Here is a 25212-nt window from a genome sequence, read left to right on the forward strand (position 1 = left end):
CCAGGGCCACACAATCCATTCTTCCTGAACTACTGGGTGTGACCATATATGGAGGCATGGGTGACGCAACGAATGAAGGAACAGGAAATTCAGGTTTTCATAGTAAATGTGCAATAAAAACTATACAATGCAATACAGAATACACAGTATAGGCTGCAGACATAGCAAAAGGCATTCATTAATTGAACGGCGGAAGAATCTTCTTCAGAAAAGCACCCACTTTATAGATTACTTTTGGTCTCTTCATTGTTTACCAGTATATGTTTGCTTTCTTTCTGTCTATATAAAATAAAAAGGGTCAACAATCTTTTGTAGGCTACTTCATATATTTTTCATCATAAAGTATAATGTCAAAAATATAGAATTCTAAATGAATAGTTAATTTGAACCATTATCTTAAAGATAACCATATGAAATGGTGTACCCTATTGTAAACAAGTGTAATGCTTTATGGTGTCATCCACAGTTAACAGTTGAGTTGTGCTTGAAATGTACCTATTCTGCATACTGTTAATAAATACTTCAATCAATCAATCAATCAATCAATCAATCAATCAATCAAAGCCTATAGGGAAAATGTAGCTCACTTCTCTATATCAAACACAAATAGATGTATAAAGGTATTCACACACACACACACACACACACACACACACACACACACACACACACACACACACACTGAAGACTCTCGCTGCCAGTCATGTTGTTGGATCTGAGTAGTTGCTCATTGGATATTTAGTCCCCATATGGGGATATCCGACTAGGACATTGGGCTATATATGACATGTCTATTGTCTAGTATGACAATCCCTATATTTGGCCCGAGCCGACGTAGTGCTGATATCAGATAGATGTGGTAGAACCATATATGGATAGATCTAACTGGCTTAGTCATCATGACAGTCAGGCATAGTCGGAGAATATATATAACAAGGGTCGGCTTCAGGGAGAAGGCAGAAGTCGAACTTGTCGAAGCATTCTAACCGGACAACACTGCAGCGGGTCCAATCAGCAATAGAGCCTTGAGCTATTGTATACACGCACGCACGCACACACGCACACAGCCACACACGCACACACACGCACACACACACACACGCACACACGCAGACACACACACACACACACACACACACACACACACACACGCACACACACACACACACACACACACACACGCACACACACACACACACAGTTGACTCACGTCAAGAGGGCGCTGTTTTTCCTTTATTTTTTGACGATGGGCCACTTTGTCCATACTCCATACCAAGTACCCGGATGCTAAGAAGCACCGCCTACTCAAAATGGCGACCTAGGGAAAGTTCCATGCTTGTTTGTTGACATCCTGACGTTCACGTAAATCCAAATTTATGTTTATTGTGTCAATTAAAAATCATCAGACATGTCAAGGATCATCGTTAAAAACCTTCCCAACGGGGTAAGTAATGTGTGCAGTTAACATTTGCCAGATTCCACGAAATAGAGTATGGTATTATGTAGCCCCATATGTGCCCTCTCCCTACGCTCCCTACAGAATGAGCGTAGGGAGAGGGCACATATGGGGCTAGGTATTATGGTGCATGTAGAAATGGGCACCAGGTCGCTTAAGATTTAGACTCTTTAAAATGTAGAACTTCAGAATCGATAAATACATGCATCTACGGGAGTCTAAATGTTTAGGCTAGACACCAGGTATGTATTTTATTAGCCCTGAAACAATGCATGGCTGCCATGATTATCATGACGAGCGTCATGTGAACAATGGCTAGTATTTTATTGATTTTGACATCGATAAGAATACAGTACACAAGCCCTGGCCCAGTGCTCGCTGTAAGCACTGGACCATAACTGTACAGCTACTACGTCGATAGTCTTGATCCAAGGCTAGGGCATCTCCGCTGTTTTTCTCAAAATGTAAAAACATAAAGAATAAATGTATGCTTTGGAAAATGGTTGCATATAATAAGTATATGATTATTATTTATATTTCACATGCACGGTACATCATTTTACCACACCTACATTTTCCAGCAGATGTGTAAGACTGGGAGGATTGAGGCTAACATTTAGCCCCTGTTGGGACCCTCAACCGGGGGTCCCGAGAGGGGCTAGCTAACATTTACCCATCAATTTATTGTTTATCACCGAAATTAGTGGATATCACAGATTTGCAGTAATTTATGTAGGCCTCTCATTCTGGATTCTGGAAAATATGCTTTGAAAAATGGTTGGAACGTATTAGCTGCAATTTGCAACACTAGATGTTTTTTGGGATGAATCAGTTGCAATACCATCTTTAAGTGTTGGAGTTTGGAAGCACTCGTTTTTATAAACGGGTCGTGCTGATGCCTCCTGCATTATGTGCAAATTCGAAACGGGTGGTACGCAAGACCGTTCAGTGACTTCGACGAGCGCTTCCAAACTACAACACTTAGAAAAAGAATCACCTGCACAGAATTTCTTGACAGAAAGTAGCTTAACGTTGTTTAATACAAGTGTTGCAAATTGCGGCTAGGAACGTATAAGATTTGAACAAGCTCGGTACATCATTATCAGACCTAAATTTACCCATCAATTTATTGTTTATCATGTCCTTCTCTTTTTTCATTTGCAATGGGGAGAACGAGTATCACGACCTCAACAGAGACTATGGGTGCGTTCGGAAATACCACACCGGAGCGCACTCGCCTATTAGTTTGCATTGCACACTAATAGCGCACTAATAGTGCGCTATTTCTGAACGTGCCCCATGATTTATCGTGTTTTGATCAAAATGCCAGAATCGATCCAAACAATGGGTTACAGTCTCTGCTGAAGCTAATAATTTCATTCGGTTTTCAGTAGGCAAACATCTTGCAAGTTGTGATAAACTTGAAAATGTTATCTGCCCCTGTAGATGAAGGAGGATAGATTCCGGGGGATGTTTGCTGCCTTTGGAACTTTGACAGACTGCACTCTGAAGTTTACAAAGGATGGCAAGTTTCGAAAGTTTGGTTTTGTTGGATTTAAAACCGAAGAGGATGCAAATAATGCCTTAAAACATTTCAACAAGAGTTTTGTTGATACATCTCGAGTGACGGTAAGCTGGATGATTCAAACCATTGGTTCCATCATGCCCTCAATTTCAGCCCTGTCTTGACACATCTTGCAATTTTGCTTACCTCCCATCCTTTTCTGCAGGTGGAGATGTGTAAATCTTTTGGAGACCCCACTAAAGCAAAAGCCTGGAGCAAGCACACACAGAGTACAGGCCCAGGTACACAGGCTGTTAAAGAAACCGATGAAAAGGTATTGTGTGTACAGCAACTTAAAATAAAACTGATGAGATTTTTTTTACCTATTTGTTAACTTCTTACATATCCTATATTAAAATTGTCTAATGGTATTTGCACATGTGACGGGCCCCGTCACTACTAGGTAACTAGCCTGAGCTAACGCTAGACATTTCTGGCCTAGATGGGAGGGCCGCGGCTCAGATTTGTGCACACCCTGGATTGGTTCACCGATCTGTCCGTCAGCCCCGGTCTCTTCCCCCCCCCCCCCCCCCCCCAGTGCAGCACTGTTATTGTGTCGACCAGAAGCAGAAACCACTGGTTGCTGGAGTATACCATTCGAACGGACTGTCAAAGTTATTTCCACAGAGTCTGCACACGTTGGTTTTTTTCTTAGACGTTGTGGTGGGTTCTTCAGCCATTCTCCTCATTTTCCTCGCATAGCCTCGTTTGAAGTTCCACTGGTAATGATTTCCTCACTGTGTTATTTTGAGGGGTGCACACCGCTCAGAGCCCTGACGTCACATAATTTGAAGCGACGCCTACGCGGAAGGGTTGACTCCCACATTTAGGCCAGTGCAGCCCATGCGTAAATCCAGGCTTTCATTTTTCGCGCAGACGAAATGAAAGCCTGGGTATCGAGGCTACTATGTAACTGACATTTTGCATTGCATTGCAATTTGAAATAAAATACATGTTCTGCTATTGTTACCCTCAGAAGAAGAAACAAAAAACCACAAGTATTTTGGGCAAAGTAAGTCAATCTCTTGAGACACACACACACACACACACACACACACACACACACACACACACACACACACACACACACACACACACAATCAAAACACTGAAGATACATATAGATTATAATGTATGTTAAGCAAGATATATAAACTTAGTGATTTATGTTTGATGTTAATCTTGTTTGTCAGCTGGAAGAGGATGACACTTTCAAGGAGTTTGTGTCAGTGTATCAGAATCGAAGTCTGGTACCCACCTGGGCCAACGATGATCTGCAACAATCAGCTGCCCCTGAAGCTGAAAAGGGAAAACTACCAAGAGAGAAACAGAAACCCGCAACTGATGATTACCTCAACTTTGATTCTGAGGAGTCAGAATGTGAAGAAGAGGAAAATTGTGAAGATCAGGGTGGGTAATGGAGTGTGTGTGTGTGTGTGCGTGTGCGTGTGCGTGCAATAAATGCGTTTGTTGGAGAAAAACATTGCTAACTATAACAAACCTTTGCCCACTGCTTTGAAAACCAATCCTGATACTGCTCCGAATATGAAGGACCGCCTTGTGATGCTGTTGTTTTTCATTTCCGAATTCGTTACACCCTCTTTTAGCTTATTCATTGATTTTAGATGACACTATACGTATCATTAGGCGTAGATTGTTGGCCATCTGGCTACTTTAAACTATACAATTGCAATCCAAAATGTTTAATGTCCTCAGAAGTATCTACAGTAAAACCAAATGTGATTATGAAATCATGTGTTGTTTTCAGAGGCCACCAAAGAAGCACTGAAATCTGATTTGTCTGATATGGATTACCTGCGCTCCAAAGTGGTACAGACACAAGACACCATGGATCATAGTGGAGAAGGGGATGATGTTGAAGAAAATGAAGATAATAACAAAGATGATGTACAAGTACAATGCCCTTTGCCTCAGTCAGACAGTGCCTATGAGAGTGGTGACAAAGACACATTAAAGACCAAGACATCTGTATCGTCCCTGGATAAGAAGCAGGGCAAAACCATAAAAACTACAAAACAGGAGGTAATTGCTTACTTATAACCTTTCCCCCTCTACATGCAGTAAGTTAAATATATTATTTTCCATACATACATTGCAGTCTTGTCACTACATGGCCACCCAAGAATGGATGGAAGTTCTGCATATATTTTAGGCATTGGTTGAATTAATTAAGGTTAGGCTATTAGTAGAGTTAACTACAATGGGGATGGGTTTGTTTAGGTTAAGGTAATGTGTGGTGAGTGTGTTCTGGTGGGATGTCTGTCCTTTTTAGGATGGCCATCTAGTATCAACCCTATGTTTCCGCTGGTTAACACTGATACTACCTTCCCTAGACTGAACCTACCACAGACTTCCAAATAAAACTAAGAGGAGCCCCTTTCACAGTTAAAGAGGTGAGTGAGTAAGGAGATACACAGGTGAGTAGAATGGAGAGAAGTGACATTGATTCATACGTACCTAATTCAAAAAATATTTTTGTTTTGTTCTTAATGTTTGATGTCACCAGCAACAAGTACGAGAGTTCATGACTCCTCTGAAGCCCGCCGCTATCAGAATTGGGAGGAATGAAAGTGGCAATAGAACAGGTGTGAGAGTGACACTATTCATAATCATACATTATGTTCCTGATCATTTGTCATTTCTTTCCCCTTTCGATTTATGACTTATGTGGATAATTGTCAGATTTTGTAATGTATGTTTTAGGTTATATATATGTGGACTTGCACTCTGATGAAGAGGTGGAAAAGGCACTGAAGAAGAACAAAGATTATATGGGTGAGTAAACATATGTTCTACTCTTTTGTGTTTGTTTATGTATTCATAGTAAATCTGGAGCAGATTTTGATGTCTCTGTATGGCCTCTGTGTGCTGTCAGGGGGGCGCTACATTGAGGTGTTCCGGGTGAATGTGCAGGGTAAGAGTTGGGACAAGAATCCGAAGGAGATTGACAGGGACTTCACCAGAAAGTTGAAAGACGACGAAGAAGAGGAAGACGTTGCAGAATCAGGACGAGTTTTTGTGAGAAACCTTCCCTACACCTGCACAGAGGAAGACATCAAAGATTTGTTCACTAAACATGGTGTGTTAAAACACATACAAGTACATGCATACTGTACACATATACGCACATGTACAGTGCATGCAAATGCAAACAAATTTAGTCACTACAACGGTCATGATTCCACATTGTATGCAGGTCCGCTGTCTGATGTGCTGTTCCCCATCGACAACTTAACCAAGAAGTCTAAAGGTTTCACCTTTGTAACATACATGATTCCAGAGAATGCTGTGGCAGCTCTAGCTCAGCTGGATGGACACATTTTCCAGGTAACCTGATCTCCAACTGCTATTTGAGATGTGGTTTTATGATCCCAAACAGCCCCGGGATTCCTTCAAAATAGGAGCTCTGGGGTGCTGGGAAGACATGGCCGCTTTTACTCTGTAAAGCCCCCCCCTCCGCCTTCTGTTCCGGAAAAAAACTGATATTTCTTTGCTTGCTTACCTTTGTCTTGTTTTAATATTATCGCTAAATAATCCATTAGGCAGTTGAGAAGTCAGAAATGAAGAGCTTAGTATATCCATCAGGTCAAAACCACGGAGAGCGCTCTAGATTAGGAAAGACGAGGCATTCTTTCTGCCGCGGTACACTAGGAAGTAACCGGGACCGCTGGTGAAAGAAGAGCGAAGCGTACGGTGGCCGTAGGGTCTAACTAAAAAAAAAAGAAGAAAAAATTCAGAATATTGTTCTCTCGCCTGATATCATTGAAGATGCCCTAGGACGTCGTGTACACAAGTCCGTGATTTTTGTATTTTTTCCAGCTTTTCATGCGTTTATGAGGTGACAGTACTTCCCTTCCTGGAAAAAAACAACTTTCTTTTGTTTGTTTTTTCTTTTTAAAGAATTGTTTATTGACAATGCAGACATTATCTTCAGATCACATAATTACAGAATCAGTTTTTTCTTTAAAAAAAAAAAAAACCCAAACAGAAACAGGAAAAACTAGAAAAAGTGCCCTTCCGGGCACAGGTCTCCACCAGGAGGATAGGACTGTGTGAGATGTTTGGCAAAATGTTTAGGAGTAATATAAACATGTTTGTTTGTTTGTTTGTTTTTTGCAACAATGTTCTTTTGTTGAGGAAATGCAGAGCCAGATCACTCATAGCATCTCTGAGGATAGAATTCTGGATGAGCAGGACATGTGCAGCATTTTGAACAAAACGGGCCACTCCTGAAAACTTTGGAAGGCAATGTTAGCCAATCAGTGTGGAATCTGAGAAATCCAACAGACTGTCTTGTTCACATGACTACAGAGATCATGTGTACCGATTTGCGTGAGATTTGGATGAAATCTGTGCGACTAACATAAGCAATGTGTTTTGCAGAAATCGGCCTCATGGTGGCGCTATAACCGGTAGATGTGGAGGGATGCAGAGACAATGTTTTTCCATGGCCTCTAGGGAGTGCGCATACATAAGTTGTATACAGATCGATGCAGTTATAGCTAAAAACAGGAATTGGCCTGTTATAGCGCCACCATGAGGCTGATTTGGAAAAGAATGAGTGGCATGTCGTCCTCGGCCTAGTGGAAATGTGCGTGTATAATTTCACGGAAATTGCACACTGTGTTTGTGATTTGCGACATTTTGTTCGAAACGGACCAATCATGTGAGCTTTGGAAGCCAATCTTAGCCAATCAGGATGGAAGATGGGAAATGGTGCAGATCCGTGTTGATCACATGACTATGAAGATAGTGTATACCGAATTGTGTGATGTATGGATAAAATGTGTACGAGTAATGTACAGAAATGTGTTTTGCCTAAATCGGCCTCATGGTGGCGCTATAACAGGCCATTGAAGAATATTTGGGGCAGAGGTTCGTTGTTGGCATCCAGGGAGTGTGTGTGCAAAGTTTGGCATGGATCGGGCGAACGGTGCCGGAGATTAGCTGATAACGGACGGACGGAAGGACGGAAGGAAGGAAGGAAGGAAGGAAGGAAGGAAGGAAGGAAGGAAGGAAGGAAGGAAGGAAGGAAGGAAGGAAGGAAGGAAGGAAGGAAGGAAGGAAGGAAGGAAGGAAGGAAGGAAGGAAGGAAGGAAGGAAGGAAGGAAGGAAGGACGGACACACACACGGACGGAGTGCAAAACATACTCTCTCCCCTTGCCTTCGGCCTGGTGGAGACAACAAAAACAAACGGCAACAGGAAAAAAAAAACTGGAAAATAGGGACTGGAGGCTGAAACCTTGACAGTCAAATGTGGCAATGAAAAAAACTGTGATATAGTGACATCACAATATCTTCCCCTCCCCTAACCCCTCCCCGTTATCATACAACAACAGCTGTGGGTGCGGCTTCAGTTCAGGTGGATCACCACCCATCACCATGCCACCCACCAGGCAAATCAGGCATATTTAATGAACTGGTGGGCATATCCACATAAAAACGACATTTTAACAAATACTGTACACTTTTTTGACAACATTCTTCCTCCTTATATAATAATAATAATACCTGATGATCATGTTTTAGGGTGGAAAACATCACGGCACTCCATCTTTAAGTTGCTATAATGAGTGAAATTAAATGTAGTTACTAACTGGGCTCAGATTTTGGCTTGATGCTAAACAAATTTTGACCTTTGTGTTTCTGTCATGCTTTCAGGGCAGGATGCTTCACCTGCTTCCCTCCACCGTGAAGAAGGAAAAAACGGATTCGTCAGACTCTGGCGCCCCTGGGTCTTCCTCTTATAAACGACAGAAAGACGCAAAAAATAAAGCTGCGAGTTCCAGGTACTGCAGCGATTGTCAACCTGTGGGCCCGGCTGGACCCTGGCCCACTGGTGGGCCGTGAAGATATTGCAAATAAAAGAATTGTCAAAACAATAAGATTTGAATGATAATATATAATATAATATTTATTTAATATATAATATAACATTAATGTTAAAAGAAGTTTAATGTAAAAAGAAAGTCATGGTATTTTCTCTTTAATACACACACACACACACACACACACACACACACACACACACACACACACACACACACACACACACACACACACCTCATTTCCTGTCCCTTCTATTTCTAATTTACCATCTAGCTCCCACAACTGGAACACTCTGTTTGTTGGTACAAGTGCCGTGGCAGATGCCATTGCTGAGAAATACAACACAACCAAAAGCCAAGTTCTAGACCATGTAAGTTGTTCTTTTTGCGTACCTCTCTCTATTTACACTTGCCCATGACCCATGTTTGCACCCCAATATATCCCATGTGCCCCTGTCCATACTTACATACACCCTTACTACTTAAGATATAATTTAGTCTCAGATGTATTCTAAAAGTTACTTCATGCTAGTGTGGTCCTTTGTCCCTGTCTGCAGGAATCTAAGGGTAGCGTTGCAGTGAGAATGGCTCTAGGGGAGACCCAGATCGTCCAGGAGACTCGCCAGTTCCTTCTAGACAATAACGTGTCTCTGGATTCATTCAGCCAGGTATGTTGCAAGCTTGCATATACAGTATAGTATACTGAGTATACAATACATACATAATAGTTTTTGTACTATAAGTTCTGTGTGCTTGCTTGTAAATAGGCAGCATCAGCCAGGAGTACATCTGTGATGTTGGTGAAAAACCTTCCAGCGGGTGTGACTGTGTCAGAGCTAGAGGAGCTGTTCTCACCCCATGGCTCTTTGGGTCGGGTGCTGCTGCCTCCTTCAGGGCTCACTGCCATTATAGAATTTATGGAGCCAACTGAAGCAAAACGTGCCTTCACCAGGCTAGCCTACAGCAAGGTTTGTACTGCCCTTTCTACAATAACACAGTACATTCACAGTACAGTACATTCAATGTATTGTATTGATGTTAATTACTCTTGTCTCCATTTTAGTTCCATCACATCCCACTATATTTGGAGTGGGCCCCTGTAGGAGTGTTTACAGCAGCTAGACCGGAACCAGGTAAATAATAGTGCTCAAATAGGCACACATGACATTCTCAATAGCTTGTTTCTTTTAAGATACAAAATGGGTCATTTGAATAATCATATCTTTTAGATCTGTCTGTCTCCAAAGACAAACAGACAGAGGAAGAGGGAGTGGTGGAAGAAGAAGAAGAGGAGGAAGAGGAGGAGTCTGCTCCAGGTTCCACACTCTTTGTTAAGAATCTTAATTTCTGCACAACAGAGGAGAAACTACAAGCGGTAAGTTCAGTTGTAATGAGACCCTCAGTTTACATGGAATTAAAGACTGGTGAGGGAACAGTTTGTTCAAAACAGTTGGTTCAATATAAGTGATAGATGTTTTGTTTTTTTACAGACATTCTCCAAATGTGGCAAAGTGAAGACGTGCACTATCTCCAAGAAGAAAGATAAAGCAGGTCCTAAAACAAATCCATAATTTGAAACTGTATCATCCTCTTGAAAGTGGGGTACTCTATTCTTTGTGCCTGTGGTTGTTTTTTGTTGAAGTGTGATTGCCAAAAATAGAAAAGTTCACAATGTACCTGTTGTAGATTGCACTATTTTCATGCACGATACTAGCACACAACTAAGAAAACTGGCCGAAAATCATACAGTATGTAATCCCAGATGCAATAAATAACCATTTTGTGCTATTCTCTAATCTAGGAAAGTGGTTGTCCATGGGCTACGGTTTTGTCCAGTATAAAACCGCAGATGCAGCACAGAAAGCCATGAGGCTGCTACAAGTAATGACGGTCTTTACTGAACACTGTTCCTAATCTCACTGACCTTCCTAAACCAGCCATTTACCTATGATTTATATTCTCTCCCTCAACGTCTCTGCAGCATTGTAATGTGGATGACCACCAGTTAGAGCTGAAGATTTCTGAGAAAGCCACAAGGTATGATGCGACGTACGATGGGACATAGTGCCATGTCTAGATGAGAAGATGACACAGTAATCCTAAAAAGGAGATGTAGTTTAGCTAGAATTTGGTAAGATAACAGTTTACAAGTTACTTTGAAGGTGTCAACCCTTGTGATTAAACAGCAGAAATATACTGGCTTAAATAAAATACATTATTTACAACAATACCAGTGAGATGCCCTGAGGGCGAGAAGTGACGGGTCGAGTGCACGCATCCACCAGGGTGGCGGCAGACTGCTGGGCGAGCGGCGAGCGCTGTCGCTTTCTTTGGCATGGGGGTCAGATCAACATATGGAATGAATTCTGTACTGGCCATATATTATATGCAGCATGTCTTGAGTGTACAGGGTTTGATGAGGTCAGATCAACATATGGAATGTCAGAACAGGTCAGCTCCATATATTGAGATCTAAGGGTGGCAGCGGGGCAGTATCTTGAGTGTACAGGGTTTGATGAGGTCTGGCCATATTATATGGAGAGTATCTGGAGTGTACAGGGTTTGATGAGGTCAGATCAACATATGGAATGTCAGAACAGGTCAGCTCCATATATGGAGATCTAAGGGTGACGGCGGGGGCAGTGTCTTGAGTGTACAAGGTTTGATGAAGGCCTAGGTAGGGCCTTCATTTGCCTGTTGAGAACTCTAGTTTTTGCCGGCTGCCAGGCGTGGCTGCATAACCATGTTTTCACATGTACAATTCCTTGTAAGAATAAATTTTTTTGTGTGCATACATTATACAGACAATACAACCCTTCACCTATTCCAAGCAAGAAAGGAAAATAATAAATAAAAGAAAGAAAGAAATAGGCCCATGTTAAAGTAAAACTTAAGTAATTTCATTAATTTATCTGTAGACTTATAGGAGTAAAGTACATTTAATACAAATAAACAAAAGATATATAAAGACAAAATAAATGAATAGGAGGGAGGGGGGTTAGGCTTTGTTTTGTGATGTTTGTAATAGGTCTTCCATTTCATTTTTCTTTCTCTTTTTTTCTTTATATATGTTACTGAATACTTAGAGGTCTAAACAAAAAGAAAAGTCTAAGATTCCAAAAGTATGTAACTCATGCATTATTGATCGACTATTATATGTTTAGCTTTAACTTAGGTCCCTTAGAGTTGGTGCTGGCAATTGATATGTATTTGAAAATGGGTCAAATATAAGGTGGCAGGGGCTGAAAGTTATCGTTACTTATTAAATCACCTTTCCTTATATTCAGGTCTGCTGATGTGTCCCACAAGAAGAAGCAGGATGTCAAGAAGCAGACAGGATCTAAGATCCTAGTACGCAATGTCCCCTTCCAAACTACTGTCAAGGAAATCAGAGAGCTCTTCTGGTAACACACACACACACACACACACACACACAGTTGTCTTATTGTTTGGCATCCCACATTCAAGGTTGTTAATTAGGTAAACAAGAAAAAAGAGCCCTGTAGGCGCTAGGCCCCATTCTATGTGATAGTTATGATAGTTGAAAGCATGAAAGTTGAATGACCCAACCCATGACTTTTTTGTGTGCAAAGTTTGGAGACAATTGCACTACAAGAGGCGAAAAGATAAACACCGGACAACTTACGGGTTCTAATAATAAGATTTACTCCTTGCCTGCAGTACATTTGGAGAGCTGAAGACAGTCCGTCTCCCTAAGAAAGCAGCTGGATCAGGGAATCATCGGGGCTTTGGCTTTGTTGACTTCCTTACCAAACAGGATGCCAAGGTGTGTTTGCAAATGTGCATACTGGATTACCGGTATCTGATTTTCTGGTTATGTGAGCCATCCCATCATATATTCATTTAAGGGTGAAATGTACCCAGTAATTCTATAGCTTGCCCATAATAACGCACTGTTGTGGTCTTTATAGAAAGCCTTTGCTGCACTGTGCCACAGCACCCATTTGTACGGAAGACGCTTGGTGTTAGAATGGGCTGACACTGAAGACACAGTGGAGAAGTTGAGACGAAAAACTGCTGAACATTTTCATGGTAACACCAACCTCAGCCACTACAACACAAGTTGATGCATGCTGCATCACAACAAACTCTCTTAACAAGTTTACCTTTTCCTTTCCCCTCAGTGGCTCCCAAAAAACGTAAACAGGCAGATGTCTTGGAAGGAATTATGGAGGCGATGGAAACTACAGCAACTGAAGAAGATTGAGATCCCTTGTTTATTGCCATGATCTTCAGACAACCTGAGAGAACAGGACTGTCAACATATGCACCTCAGATGGTGTGGAGGACCAAGTAGGACCTCTGGATCATGACCCTTTAATTTCTAGATTGCGCCTCAAACAGAGAACATTGGAGTTTGGACTATTGTAATAAATACTATATATAAAATTAGAATGTATGCTTTATACAATGTTGTCATTTCTGATATTGTGTGAATATTTTACTATTGGTTGGTTTATCAGCTCGGAACTGTCTGAGCTCTTATTTTGAAAGTGCGTCCTAGGTTATGGTCACATGTTCCACGTGATCACACATCCATTGTCCACATGCCCACTGCCCAACAATCACAACAATCACATGACATACTCTGAAAACATGGCGTTTAGCCATGGAAAGATGTTAACAACAACGATGAATAGTTGTATGGTTTTATACGTTTTTTACTTTTCTTTTACGTCAGTTCGAGCAGAAATACATACTGCTATTATTGATAAGCAAACTGGACTGCTATCCATCGTTGAAGGATATAAAGACGGTTTTGTTGCTTGGGCAAACTATACTGATGACATCAAAAACTCGGGGTGAGTTGATATCGAGTGATATAATTGTTTTGTAGCCTAAATAACGGACTTTGGCATTGACTACTCGAGAAAAAAAGCATATTATATGTCCTTGATTGAATACACAGGACCACAGTGGAAATAAGTCCTTAAGGTTTTTCTGTTATCCTTTTAGCATCTTTTGTATAAATGTGTACCACTACCTTTTTGTGCAAACTTACATTATTCAATCAATCAATATGAATGGAAATTATGAAAACGTGCTGGTATCAATGCAGTGGAACCGAAATCGGCTTGGTTTTTTTCATGTCCTTTGTTTCGATTAAATGTTGGATGAGAGACGTGCAGTTTTTGTCTACCAGTGTTAGCCCAAACATTTAGACTCTCGTAGAGGTTTTTTTCGATTCTGACGAATCTCTCAACGAGAGTCTAAAAGACTAGGTCCCCTTTAAGAGGGCTCGGGTTTTCGGAAAACAATTACTTCCGTAGCGACCGTAGTTTTCAATAAAACAAATATTTTAATCCACTCCGTCCATACTAAAGTCCATACTCTGTCTCGGAATCTGGCGGCCATCTTGGTTTTCTCTCCATTGTAAATGCGCAACAGAACCCTGGCCACTAGGGGCGCGGCCAATGTTCTGTTGCGCATTTACAATGGAGGAGTATGGACGGAGTGGATTAAAATATTTTTTTTTATTGAAAACTACGGTCGCTACGGAAGTAATTGTTTTCCGAACACCCGCCGGACATGTGGGGCAATCTTGATTATTTTTAGATTTTGCATTTGTACAAGGTAAGAGTGATTTTGAGGCACAAACGTAAACACGAGCCCTCTTAAAGGGGACCTAGTCTTTTAGACTCTCGTTGAGAGATTCGTCAGAATCGAAAAAAACCTCTACGAGAGTCTATGTTTGGGCTATACCAGTGTATTGAAATGTGCTTGTCTATTTTGATTAAAAAGGGTATTTAATTGCAAACGTTCTTCTCAGCTGGTCGTTCTTGGAGGTCACTACCAGCAAGCAGTACAATGACAGTATCCAGGCTTATGCTGCAGGCGCAGTGGAGGCTGCTGTCACATCGCAGGTCAGACACTCAGGATAAATAGTGACTTTTTATGGTCATATGCGTTCGAACTTTATCTGCAAAATCATATTGCACAGTTCACATTTAAGATGTTTGTTTCAGCCGATCTACATGCACTGGATGAACACACTAATGGGTTATTGTGGACCCTTCACATTTGAGGCAGGATATTGCCAGAAACTGAAGTCTTACATCATTAAAAACATGCAGTGGATACAGGGACAGATACAGGATCAACCAAATTCACCCTACTGGCACCAGGTACTTGTGTTTATAGTTTCCTCTGTTTATACTGTTCTCTCTTCACTGTTTGATATTGAATTTAAGCTTTTATCATTTGTTTTGAAAGAATTTCATGGTTGGACACTACATTATATTATAATTGCTTGTCTTCACCTTCCATCAACACAAAAAGCATATAATACTAGCGTATTATTCTTGCATTCCTTTTTATTTTGTCGTAATGTTTAATGTGTGTGTTTTGTGTTTTTATGCCTTATTTTACACATTTAATTTATGCATTTATTAACAGTTGAGTTTTTTGTCATATGATATGTATTCATCATCCATGATTTTGATCTTTTTTTTAAATGAACATTTTAAATAAAACTGACTTGACTCATTTATTTGTGAAAAGATGGTAATCCGTTCATATTCTGAATATTAGCCCCTCAAGGAAAATTAATTCAGCCTTCATTCCCCCTGGTTCTTGTATTCAGGTACGTCTGGTTCTGCTGCAACTGAAAGGACTGGAGGACAGTTATAATGACCAGTTATCATTTCCTAAAGGCCCCTTTTCCATTGAACCATTTGGCTTCCTGTGAGTTTTTTTATTTTTTTCCTCCAGACCATACATTTGCCCCTTGAATGTGTTTTTCACATTCTCAACCATTTTACATCCCTCTCTACTAGACTGTTCCAAATGGGTGGGGATCTCGAAGATTTGGAGTCTGCTCTAAATAAATCCAGCCAAACACGGACTCTGGGATCAGGCTCCTGTTCTGCTCTGATTAAGCTGTTACCAGGCAATAAGGAACTGCTGGTGTCACATGACACTTGGAGCACATATCAATCCATGTTGCGCATTATGAAGAAGTATAATTTTGCCTTCAATGTGTCCCCAACAGGTAATCCATTCCACGACCAATGTTTTTAATATAAGAGGCTATTTAGAGTCACAGTAATTTAAATGTATTTGCAACCCACAGCTGTGCGTTTTATAAAACGTGTCCTCCCTGACCTATGAAAGTCTGTTCCACTTAGCAAACATATATTATGTGGTGTTCTCAGACAGTGAGCCACTTCCTGGAAGAACCCAAGCATTCTCCTCTTACCCAGGATCCATCTTCTCTGGTGATGACTTCTACATCCTAAGCAGTGGTCTGGTGAGAATGAGTCTTAACCCATTAAAATCGGGAAAGCATTTGTGTCATTTTAGATTTTTGCATTGGCTATTCAAAAATAGCAGATAAAAGCTATAAGCAAGCTTGTACATATGCAATTTTTTGAGTGGTGCAAACCACTCCAACAACCAGCTTTGTTTGTATCCGTGTTTGTGTGTACCTGTACGTGGGGCCCAAAAGAATGAGCATGGTTACTATGGTCACTGACATTACATCAGACCACAGCTGATCAGGCTATATAAGACCTTGCACCACTCAGTTCACACAGGTGTGATTTTTTTACATGACAATCCTGATAGAACTACTGGTTTGGAAGGCATTTTTAGAATTGGCCTCAGGTCTTAATGGGATAATCATGCTGCCAATGTTATTTTTACAATGAGAAATGTAATAGAGATTTAGTTGTCAGTTCCTGTTTTATCTAGGTTACTTTGGAAACCACCATTGGCAACAGCAATTCGGCTCGCTGGAAGTTTGTTCAGCCTCAAGGAGCAGTCATGGAATGGCTGAGGAATATTGTGGCCAATCGACTGGCCACAACTGGAAAGGAATGGGCAAAGATCTTTAGCGAGTACAACAGTGGAACGTGAGTCTGTATACATTAATCTGGATGCCTTTATTTTTCTTTATTGCTAGCATATGTACACTGGGGGTCCTCCTTGTTCCTTTAAATGCCATCTCAAATTGTTTCCCACCACATTTTGAATGTCTTTAGAACATGAAATATACCATGCAAGAACAGGAGCAAAGGGGAAGGTACAGAGTCAGTGTACACAATCACACACAAGGCAACATTATCACATAAAGTCAGCAGAGTTGTGTGTTCCACTGACTTATCACAAAACCTGTTACACAGTTTAGTCTGACCTGTTTCTCAATATGCAGTGCAAAATGCTGAGTGTTAATTTAACTGGACTATGGACCAGCTGGGTACACTTTTACATTGTGTACTGTGTTTGTCTCTGTTGCAGGTATAACAATCAGTGGATGATAGTGGATTATAACCACTTCACTCCAGGAAAGACAGATTATGAAGAACAGCTGTTCACTGTTCTGGAGCAGATTCCGTAAGTCCTCGCACCACCATTTTGAATGGCCACCACCACAACAACACCCTCGACATTTAATTTTCTATAAATTGTCTGCGGAAGGCCAGAGACATGTTTTTTCCCCTGGCCTGTTATAGCGCCACCATGAGACAGATTTTTGCAAAACACTTTTTATACTACTGGAGATTTTGTTCAAACCTCACACACATTAGTACACATTATCTCTGGTCACGTGATCAAGACTTATGTCTGATTTTCTTCTATTCCATTCTGATTAAACTGTGTTTTCTGGCAGGGGTCTGATTGTTTACAGTGACAAAACGGATGAATTGCTGAAAAAAGGCTATTGGGCAAGTTTCAATATTCCGTAAGTATGTGAAGTGCTAATCTTTTCACAAACATATCAAATGTGTGCATGATTTGATTTGTTAATGTATTGACTTTTAGATACTACGTTGACATATTCAATGCCAGTGGCTGCAATGAGCTGGTTGAGATGTTTGGTCCATGGTTCTCTCTGGAACAGAATCCCAGAGCTCAGATCTTTAGACGAAATCAGACCGATGTTACAGACTTGGATTCTATGGTCCGCCTCATGAGGTATGATCTTCTGGATTGTTAAGGCAGATCTGCGATAGGAATTTGACATGAATCTTATTGATACATACAAACTTTATTTCTGGTGTGATTTGTGTGTTATAAGTTTGAACTTGTAACATTTCTGTATTACTCTTTTTTTTTTAATGAGTGGTGTTGTAATGTCTCTCCTTTCAGGTACAATAACTTCAAGGAAGACCCACTGTCACGATGTGATGGCTGTAATCCACTTGCCAATGGGGAAAATGCCATTTCAGCCCGCTCAGACCTGAACCCAGCTAATGGTACATACCCATTTGGTGCCCTGAGGCAGAGACCACATGGCGGAACAGACATGAAGGTTTGTCTCTTTCTCATCTTCCCTCATCAAATGTCTAATTTATTAACCCATTTTGAACGGGAACCCCTTTTGGTGTTTTAAGCATTATGTTATACTTTAGCTATTTTTGAAAAATGACATAGAAACATAGGTTTTTCAGAAAACTCATGATTTAGAAGACATTTGTAGAATCAGTCTCTGTCTCTGTGGGAATAATACAGATTCATTATCTGTCCTCTCTCGGTTGCGGTTGACAAAGAGCTTAGAGAAGCGTGCTAATTTCAGGCATGTTTTGCACGTTCCAGGTGACCTCATACAGCATGCTCCACGAATTTGGTATGGTGGCAGTGAATGGACCCACCTGGGACCAAGTTCCACCGTTCCAGTGGAGTACTTCTCCATACAAAGACCTTGTACATATGGGACACCCTGATACTTGGACATTCAAGCCTATACATGTCACCTGGTCTCCTTAACCACTCTCTCTTCAAACTCACGTACTTAGGTGGCTCATACTTGTTTGTAGTACCAGCTATTTTTGATTTTTTTTAGAAAAGGGAATACATGCCAAGCCATGGGGCGACTGTGGCTCAAGAGGTAGAGCAGGTCGTCCAATGATCCATGGGTCGGCGGTTCGAATCCTGGCTCCTCCTGTCTACATGTCGAAGTGTCCTTGGGCAAGACACTGAACCCCAAATTGCTCCCGATGTGCTGGTTGGTACCTTGCATGGCTTCCGCTGCAATCGGTGTACGGATGTGTGTGTGTGAATGGGTGAATGTAATGCACATGTAATGCACAATCTATGTAAAGCGCCTTGGATAAAGGCGTTATATAAATGCACCATTTACCATTTTATTTTTACCATGAACAAAGGACTCGAACAAGATTTTTTTAATGGTCATGACTGTCATCGGACATGGGATTGTATCCGCTCTCAGGAACACTAGGCACAATGTTTGGAAATCAAAGTATTGCACTATACACAGTGTTTCCATTACATAAATTAATACAAAGAATATTACAGAGAGTTGTGATTTGTACAGTAACCAAGCCAAACCAAGAGCCCTCGCTGCTATGCATTAGAACCTAGTAAATTCACTTGTAGTTGATTGATATGTTTATTTTGTAAAATGATTTGTATGCAAATAAAATGTTACCAATGAGTGTCATTTTTTAAGTTATGTACCTGTTTTCTATAACAAACGATACTTTTTGTGATCCTGACCAGATCCTTAGATTATGGCTCTGATCCTGACTGCATCTTTCTCGAGTGTTTCCCAAAGGGGCGGGTTTGTTGTTGTACGTCCCTTGATAAACATCCAATAGGAGAGCGAAGAATCACTCCGTTTCTACCAATCGGAGTACAACAGGAAGTATTTTTGTCGTGTGGATTTGTCTGCACAATTTGCAGACAGCAGGCAGAATGTTTCTTTCAAGTTGTCGATTTTATCTTTACCAAACATTTTAAATTCTGTATTCAGACTTGCGTTTACCTAATTGCTGCCAACGTGAATTTGATAATTTCGTGCAAGGTAGGTGGTTAGCATTATAGCATGATGAACGTTAACCATGTTATCTATGAAAGCTGCAGTAACTTGCGTAATGTTAGTGTTGGACTTAAGACTCCTAATGTTGAAGTGGGAATAGTATAAGTATAGTATAAACTTTGTACTGCACTTGTTTTAACCTGTTGACGTAGACTGGTCAATTGGTGCACATAAAAATAGACAGTTGAACTTTTCCACAGCACGAAAATTCACGGGAAAATTGTGGTCATTGTGACCAACCATGTTGTAAACTATGCTTAATGTGATTTTTTTTCTTTGCTGTACTATTGCTATTGCAATATTTGCTATTACAGGTCACGCACATCCTAATGCATCTGGAGTTTGGTGATGGGGTTCTGGCAGCCAGTAACTACCCTGAAAGACTTTGTAACCCAGAACCCTCCAGTAGTTACCTTCTTTATTTGTGTGTTGAGTCTGGCTCTCTCCTTTATCGGCTTCAGTTTATATGGCCAAACTCACACCCTGCCTAACCCAGACATTGCACAGGTTGGTACTGCAGAAACTTCTGCCCACATTTCCTGAGAAAAGTTAGATGTTTGAGACTGATAAATATTTGGAACACTGGCAGTTATCTAGACCGAACTAGCAAGAACCAGACCATTTTTGTGAAGCACATGTAGTAGTGTAGACAATTCATTGCATCCTTTGAAGTCTCATTTAGCTTGTGCTCATCTGACACGAACAACACTATCAATGGGTATACTCATTAAATATAATTAAGAAATACCCAGCACTTTCATTGTTTGGCTCACATCTGTGGTGTGGTCATATTTACATTTAAAAAATGTTATGCTTACAAAAAGTGAACACTTGGTCTGTGATGTTATTACTGTTGATGTAGGAGTGTGTGATCGTTTGTATTCGTGTTATGAGGAGATGATGTCAAATATGTAATCTCTTGTTTCCTCTCCTATTAGGACTGGAACCACATCTTGTCTTCGTTATCACAGTTTCAGCTGTGTGTATCCAATGTCAGCTCAGATGACCTGGTCTCTCCCAGCACCTCTCCTCTGACGGAGCACGGGACAGCTGGAATGACATCACTTAGCAGTACAATGAAGCCTCTTCCTGTTACTCAACTGCATCTGAAGGTTCCAGTGGTTGTGACGTGCAGTTCAAGTCAGTCTCTGAAAGACCTGGGATTACACAGCACCCTTGTGGCCAGTCAGCTGGGGTTTAAAGGTTGGTGTTGCTGTGGAATGTGGTACTATGATTGTTTTGTTGGTTAGGGTCAATATGGTCCACAGTTAAATTATAATTTGTTCCTTGAAGTTGAACGTGTTCCTGTCATGTTGCAGGCCCTTGTTGTGATCCATGGTCAGGCCCTTTTGATTGTTCGTTGTCTTAGTAATACATACGATACGGTTGATGCTGCGTGTAAACAATTTTTTATTTTATTTTTGTTTATCTTGTCTATGTATGAGATGCACAGAAACATAATATAAAACGGATAATGTCAATGCATACTTGTATTCTGTTGTTGTTGCTTGTTTGTCTTTTCTGTTTATTTGTAAAAAAATAAATAAAGTGCTGATCATGAAATTATAATTTGTTCCCCATGCAGGCAATGCAACTGTGAATGTGACTCTGCATCTCTACTCTACATCCCAGCCAGATAGAAATGATACTTATACCTGCCTTACCATAAGTGCTCCTACACACATTCTACCCTCAACTCTGTGAGTTTGCATATACATTATGCACACAAACTTGAAAGCCCGACTGTTGTAACCTCTGTGTGTTCTGCATAATTATTTAAGCTTGATTGTTTGAGTTTGTCTTTTTGTGCAAATTTGTACCTTTTGTGAAGACTTCCTCCAGAATGTCCAGTCAATGAAAAAATGATTTCCACTGTCCAAGTGGAATCTGTGGAATCTTACAAGAAGTCACCTACGAATTCACGCACCTGCTACAGTTTACAGTGGAAGCATGACCCCACACTAACAGTCATGTTAACAAAGGTAGATGTGAACATGGGTAAAAAAACACAATTATGCTGTGCTTCTGCCAGAAAAAAAGCCCACACGTTTCTTCTTTTTCTGCTGTAGGACGAACAAAGTGTGGCAGGGCGACATCTGGTGGAAGTCGGTGTGTGCCTGCTAGGAATATGTCTAATGCTTTGTTTATCGGCTATCCTGACACACTCATCATCTCACCGCTACAATGGGAATGATCTGCAAAGGGTAATAGTTAGTTCTATTTCGTATGGTTTATAGAGCGTCACAGTCCCTCCCCCTTTCAGAATGACAAGTGGCCAAGGAAATTATTCTCCATTAATTTTCTTCATAGGCTTTTCAAAAAGTATTTATATAAAGACAGTTACGCTGCAGACAAAGCCAACTCAGATCGTAACAAATGACGACAAACACAATATATTGGGCCAGTCAAATAATTAGAAGAAAATAAAGGCAGGATACAACACTATTTGTTTTGTTTTTCTTCTTATAAATTATTTGATCGGCCCAAAACATTGTGTTTATTGTCATGATTTGTCACGATCTGAGTTGGCTTTGTCCGCGGTGTAACCGTTTTTAAATAAATACTTTTTGAAAAGCCTATGGAGAAAATGAACGGGGAATCAATTCCTGGGCCACTCGTCGTTCTGAAAGGGGGCGGGACTGCGAAGCTCTATTGTATTTGTGCATATGGTCAAATAATGCAGTGTAAACGTGAATGCCATCTGGTCAGTTCTGCAATGCAGAGCGAGTCGTCACTGGTGTTTCTAACTGGTATGGTAAAGAAAGGTAGATGGTGCATTTATATAGCGCTTTGGCTACATTGCAGTGCTCAATGTCACTTTTTACCTAGCTGCCTATTGCCCAATAACAGTGGAGATGGGGTAGGTCAAACCCCACAAAAGCTTTAAGCAAGAAATTATATTTATTCGGGCACGGTGGCACAGTCGGTAGAAGGTCCTGGGTTCGATTCCTGCTCGGGACGCTGTGGGCGTGTTCTCTCCTCCGCGTTATCAGTGCCCATACCCGAGGCGGGGTTGGTCTTTCTGTGTGGAGTTTGCATGTTCTCCCCGTGTCTCCTAGGGTAGGTACCCTCACAAAAAACATGCAGTAATCCTGGTCTCTAAACTACCTCCCCCTGGCTAGCCTGATGGAGGGGAAAGGAACTGGTCAGAATAACGTGTTCCTTCCATGCGCTACGTCTTGCCAGGGAAACTCCCCCCTGTCAGGTGAAAAGAAGCAGCTTGGACTACTCATGCATAGAAGGAAGCATGAGGTCAGTCCGCTGCCCCCCCAGGTTGGCAGAGGAAGTGTAGCGCCCAGGATTGCATTAGATTAGACACTGGGTGAAAAAATGGGTTGCAAAATCGTGGGATAAAACTATATGTATTCCTCTCATAGCTCAGATCCGATCTACAGTAGCGCACCTACTTTATCCAGTAATTTGCACACGCATAACACGCACATCATTTCTATATAAACGTTACTCTACGTTACTCTACTATATAAACGTTACTCTAGATCTGCAACTTTTTATGTCCTGTCCTTTTTATCGGACAGCTGGGTAAAAACTGACATGAGTGCTGCCTTGTACCAAGTGGGTGGGGGGTAAGTAAGTACATTTTATTAATATAGCACTTCTCACAAAGGGATCTCACAAAATGCTTTACATACAGTGAGATTAAAAACAAAACAAGGTATTCAAGCAGAATAAGGCTGTACACTTCATCTCAAGCAGGACAACACGTAAAATCAGCCAACGCTTGTTCAACTTCAGAGTTTTAAAGTTCTTAAAAATGTCCACAGAGATCTCTAGACTAGGAGAAGTTGAGGAGCCTCAGCCTGAAAGGCTTTGCCACCTTTTAGGTTTAGTTAAAGGACCACTTCACCACTTTTCAACCTAGTATCTTCATATAATTGGTCCTCACTAATCATGCTAAAATGGCACCATTTTTTGAGTGGTGCAACCACTCCATTACACAGCTATGTGTGTCCCTGGGTCTGTCTGTCTGTCCGAGCACGAAAATAGCTTGGTTGGTTTTCACCATTTCTCAACCGAGCCCTGGGTGCATTCCTGGGGGTCTGGATGTTCCAGGGACCCCCACACTGTGACTGTCATTTCTCAACCGTTTCGGACACGGGGCGGCCTGCCGGAACAGGGCCAGCCCCCTGGCCGCATTACTGGGGTTTGGATGTTCCAGGGACCCCCTGGGGCCCCCCACATGGTAACTCTGTCATTTCTCGACCGTTTCGGACGCGGGGGGCTCGCTGGAACCGGGCCGGCACCCTGTGCCGCATTCCTGTGGGTCTGGAACTTCCGCGGTGCATAGCGATGATGTCACTGGTGGAGGGGTTTGAACTGCCCACAGCGCTCTTATGAGACACGGACTGAGTAGGAAAAAATCCTGCCATTTTTTCATGATTATTAGTGATGAGTGACCGGGAGTAAAACCTACATATACTGTAGAGTTCCAGGAGGATGAATGGTTAACCCAAAGGATACAAATGTAATCAGATGACCCTGGTGCAGTATTTTGGCAAAGCAGTTCTTATTTCCCAGTAAACACTAATGCAGGCCAGCCAGTCATAAAAATAAAAATCATATTTACTTTGTTTTCACTGTAGATGCTACAATGAAGTTGACTAGCAGTCCTGATGGTGCACTTGCATAACGGACAGCGTGCTGTATACCAAGTACAAACCCTAACCTGCTTGCCGCTCTTGAATTGCAGGAACCTCTGATAGACTCATGAACAGCTCACTACATCTTGAAGAAATCAAGTTGCAGAAGGAGAGAAGAAGAATTCACATTTGGGGAAGAAAATAAACATAGGGGTGAGCCAGCCAGGCAGTCAGGAATCTGTATACAGTATGGTACATGATTCCTGATAGACCAACCAAATCGGACCAACTCCTCAACTGGCAAAGAATACATTGGTGTTTAAATCTTATTTATATATTAGTGTGCAGTAATATATCTGTATAATATATTTCATTTGATTATCACATGGCTTTAATTGCATTCATTCATCCAAGACTGTTAATGTTAACTACTCTGGGAGTAGCGTTATAATAATGTAGCCATCTTAACCGAAAGATTAAAGTTTTTATTTAATTTTATTAATCAGTATTTTGTTTCCATGTGCGTCTTTATTTAATTCCATACCCGAGTAGAATTGGAACACAAGGATAATTCACAGGTTTAAGTAACTGGTCCTCTTATTCTGCACCAGAACTAAGTGCTATATTCACTCACTGACTACAGAACCTGGCGGGGAACAATCCTAGCCCCCGTCAGTGTGCCGAACTACCATACCACTCTGTCCTATTATTAGAAACGATGGATATTTGCCTTAAATGGGACTGCAACACGAACTGACAACTTCTGAGGTACTATAACTGCTTAAAAGAAGTCTGACCAACTTATGTCTACTCTTTGGACGTGGACGAAGTTGTACATCTCCCAATCAATGGCAAGAATGCACAGACTGTCTTTACAGGTTGTGAAACGAAAAACAAAGGTGTGCTGGTTTCTAATTAATGTAGCCTGGAGGGAGAGATATATA

At 41.2% G+C, this 25212-nt stretch overlaps 3 protein-coding genes across 3 annotated transcripts; all 3 read left to right on the plus strand.

Annotated features, from left to right (window-relative positions):
• Positions 1 to 1278: 1278 nt before the first annotated feature.
• rbm19 (RNA binding motif protein 19) lies at positions 1279 to 13378 on the plus strand. Its single transcript, XM_079515349.1, has 24 exons — positions 1279 to 1444; positions 2903 to 3085; positions 3187 to 3294; positions 3997 to 4032; positions 4214 to 4430; positions 4789 to 5063; positions 5375 to 5434; positions 5548 to 5626; positions 5745 to 5816; positions 5917 to 6120; positions 6238 to 6368; positions 8703 to 8830; positions 9144 to 9240; positions 9427 to 9537; positions 9637 to 9837; positions 9933 to 10002; positions 10099 to 10244; positions 10360 to 10420; positions 10671 to 10750; positions 10851 to 10906; positions 12157 to 12273; positions 12551 to 12656; positions 12802 to 12922; positions 13015 to 13378. Exons 1-24 carry the CDS (start codon positions 1409 to 1411, stop codon positions 13095 to 13097), a joined length of 2778 nt encoding a protein of 925 aa, XP_079371475.1. The 5' UTR covers positions 1279 to 1408; the 3' UTR covers positions 13098 to 13378.
• A 27-nt stretch (positions 13379 to 13405) lies between these two features.
• plbd2 (phospholipase B domain containing 2) lies at positions 13406 to 19280 on the plus strand (the record flags this gene model as incomplete). Its single annotated transcript, XM_079515350.1, has 12 exons — positions 13406 to 13692; positions 14661 to 14754; positions 14857 to 15015; positions 15474 to 15574; positions 15667 to 15881; positions 16045 to 16139; positions 16583 to 16743; positions 17129 to 17224; positions 17502 to 17573; positions 17654 to 17806; positions 17981 to 18143; positions 18428 to 19280. 12 exons carry the CDS (start codon positions 13406 to 13408, stop codon positions 18596 to 18598), a joined length of 1767 nt encoding a protein of 588 aa, XP_079371476.1. The 3' UTR covers positions 18599 to 19280.
• Positions 19281 to 19483: 203 nt separating this feature from the next.
• LOC306933254 (transmembrane protein 248) lies at positions 19484 to 24776 on the plus strand. Its single transcript, XM_079515397.1, has 7 exons — positions 19484 to 19655; positions 19985 to 20177; positions 20609 to 20873; positions 21256 to 21370; positions 21502 to 21652; positions 21740 to 21874; positions 24379 to 24776. Exons 2-7 carry the CDS (start codon positions 20019 to 20021, stop codon positions 24397 to 24399), a joined length of 846 nt encoding a protein of 281 aa, XP_079371523.1. The 5' UTR covers positions 19484 to 19655; positions 19985 to 20018; the 3' UTR covers positions 24400 to 24776.
• Positions 24777 to 25212: the final 436 nt, after the last annotated feature.

Source organism: Electrona antarctica (genome assembly GCF_951216825.1).
Source record: "Electrona antarctica genome assembly, chromosome: 12".
Classification (NCBI taxonomy): domain Eukaryota; kingdom Metazoa; phylum Chordata; class Actinopteri; order Myctophiformes; family Myctophidae; genus Electrona; species Electrona antarctica.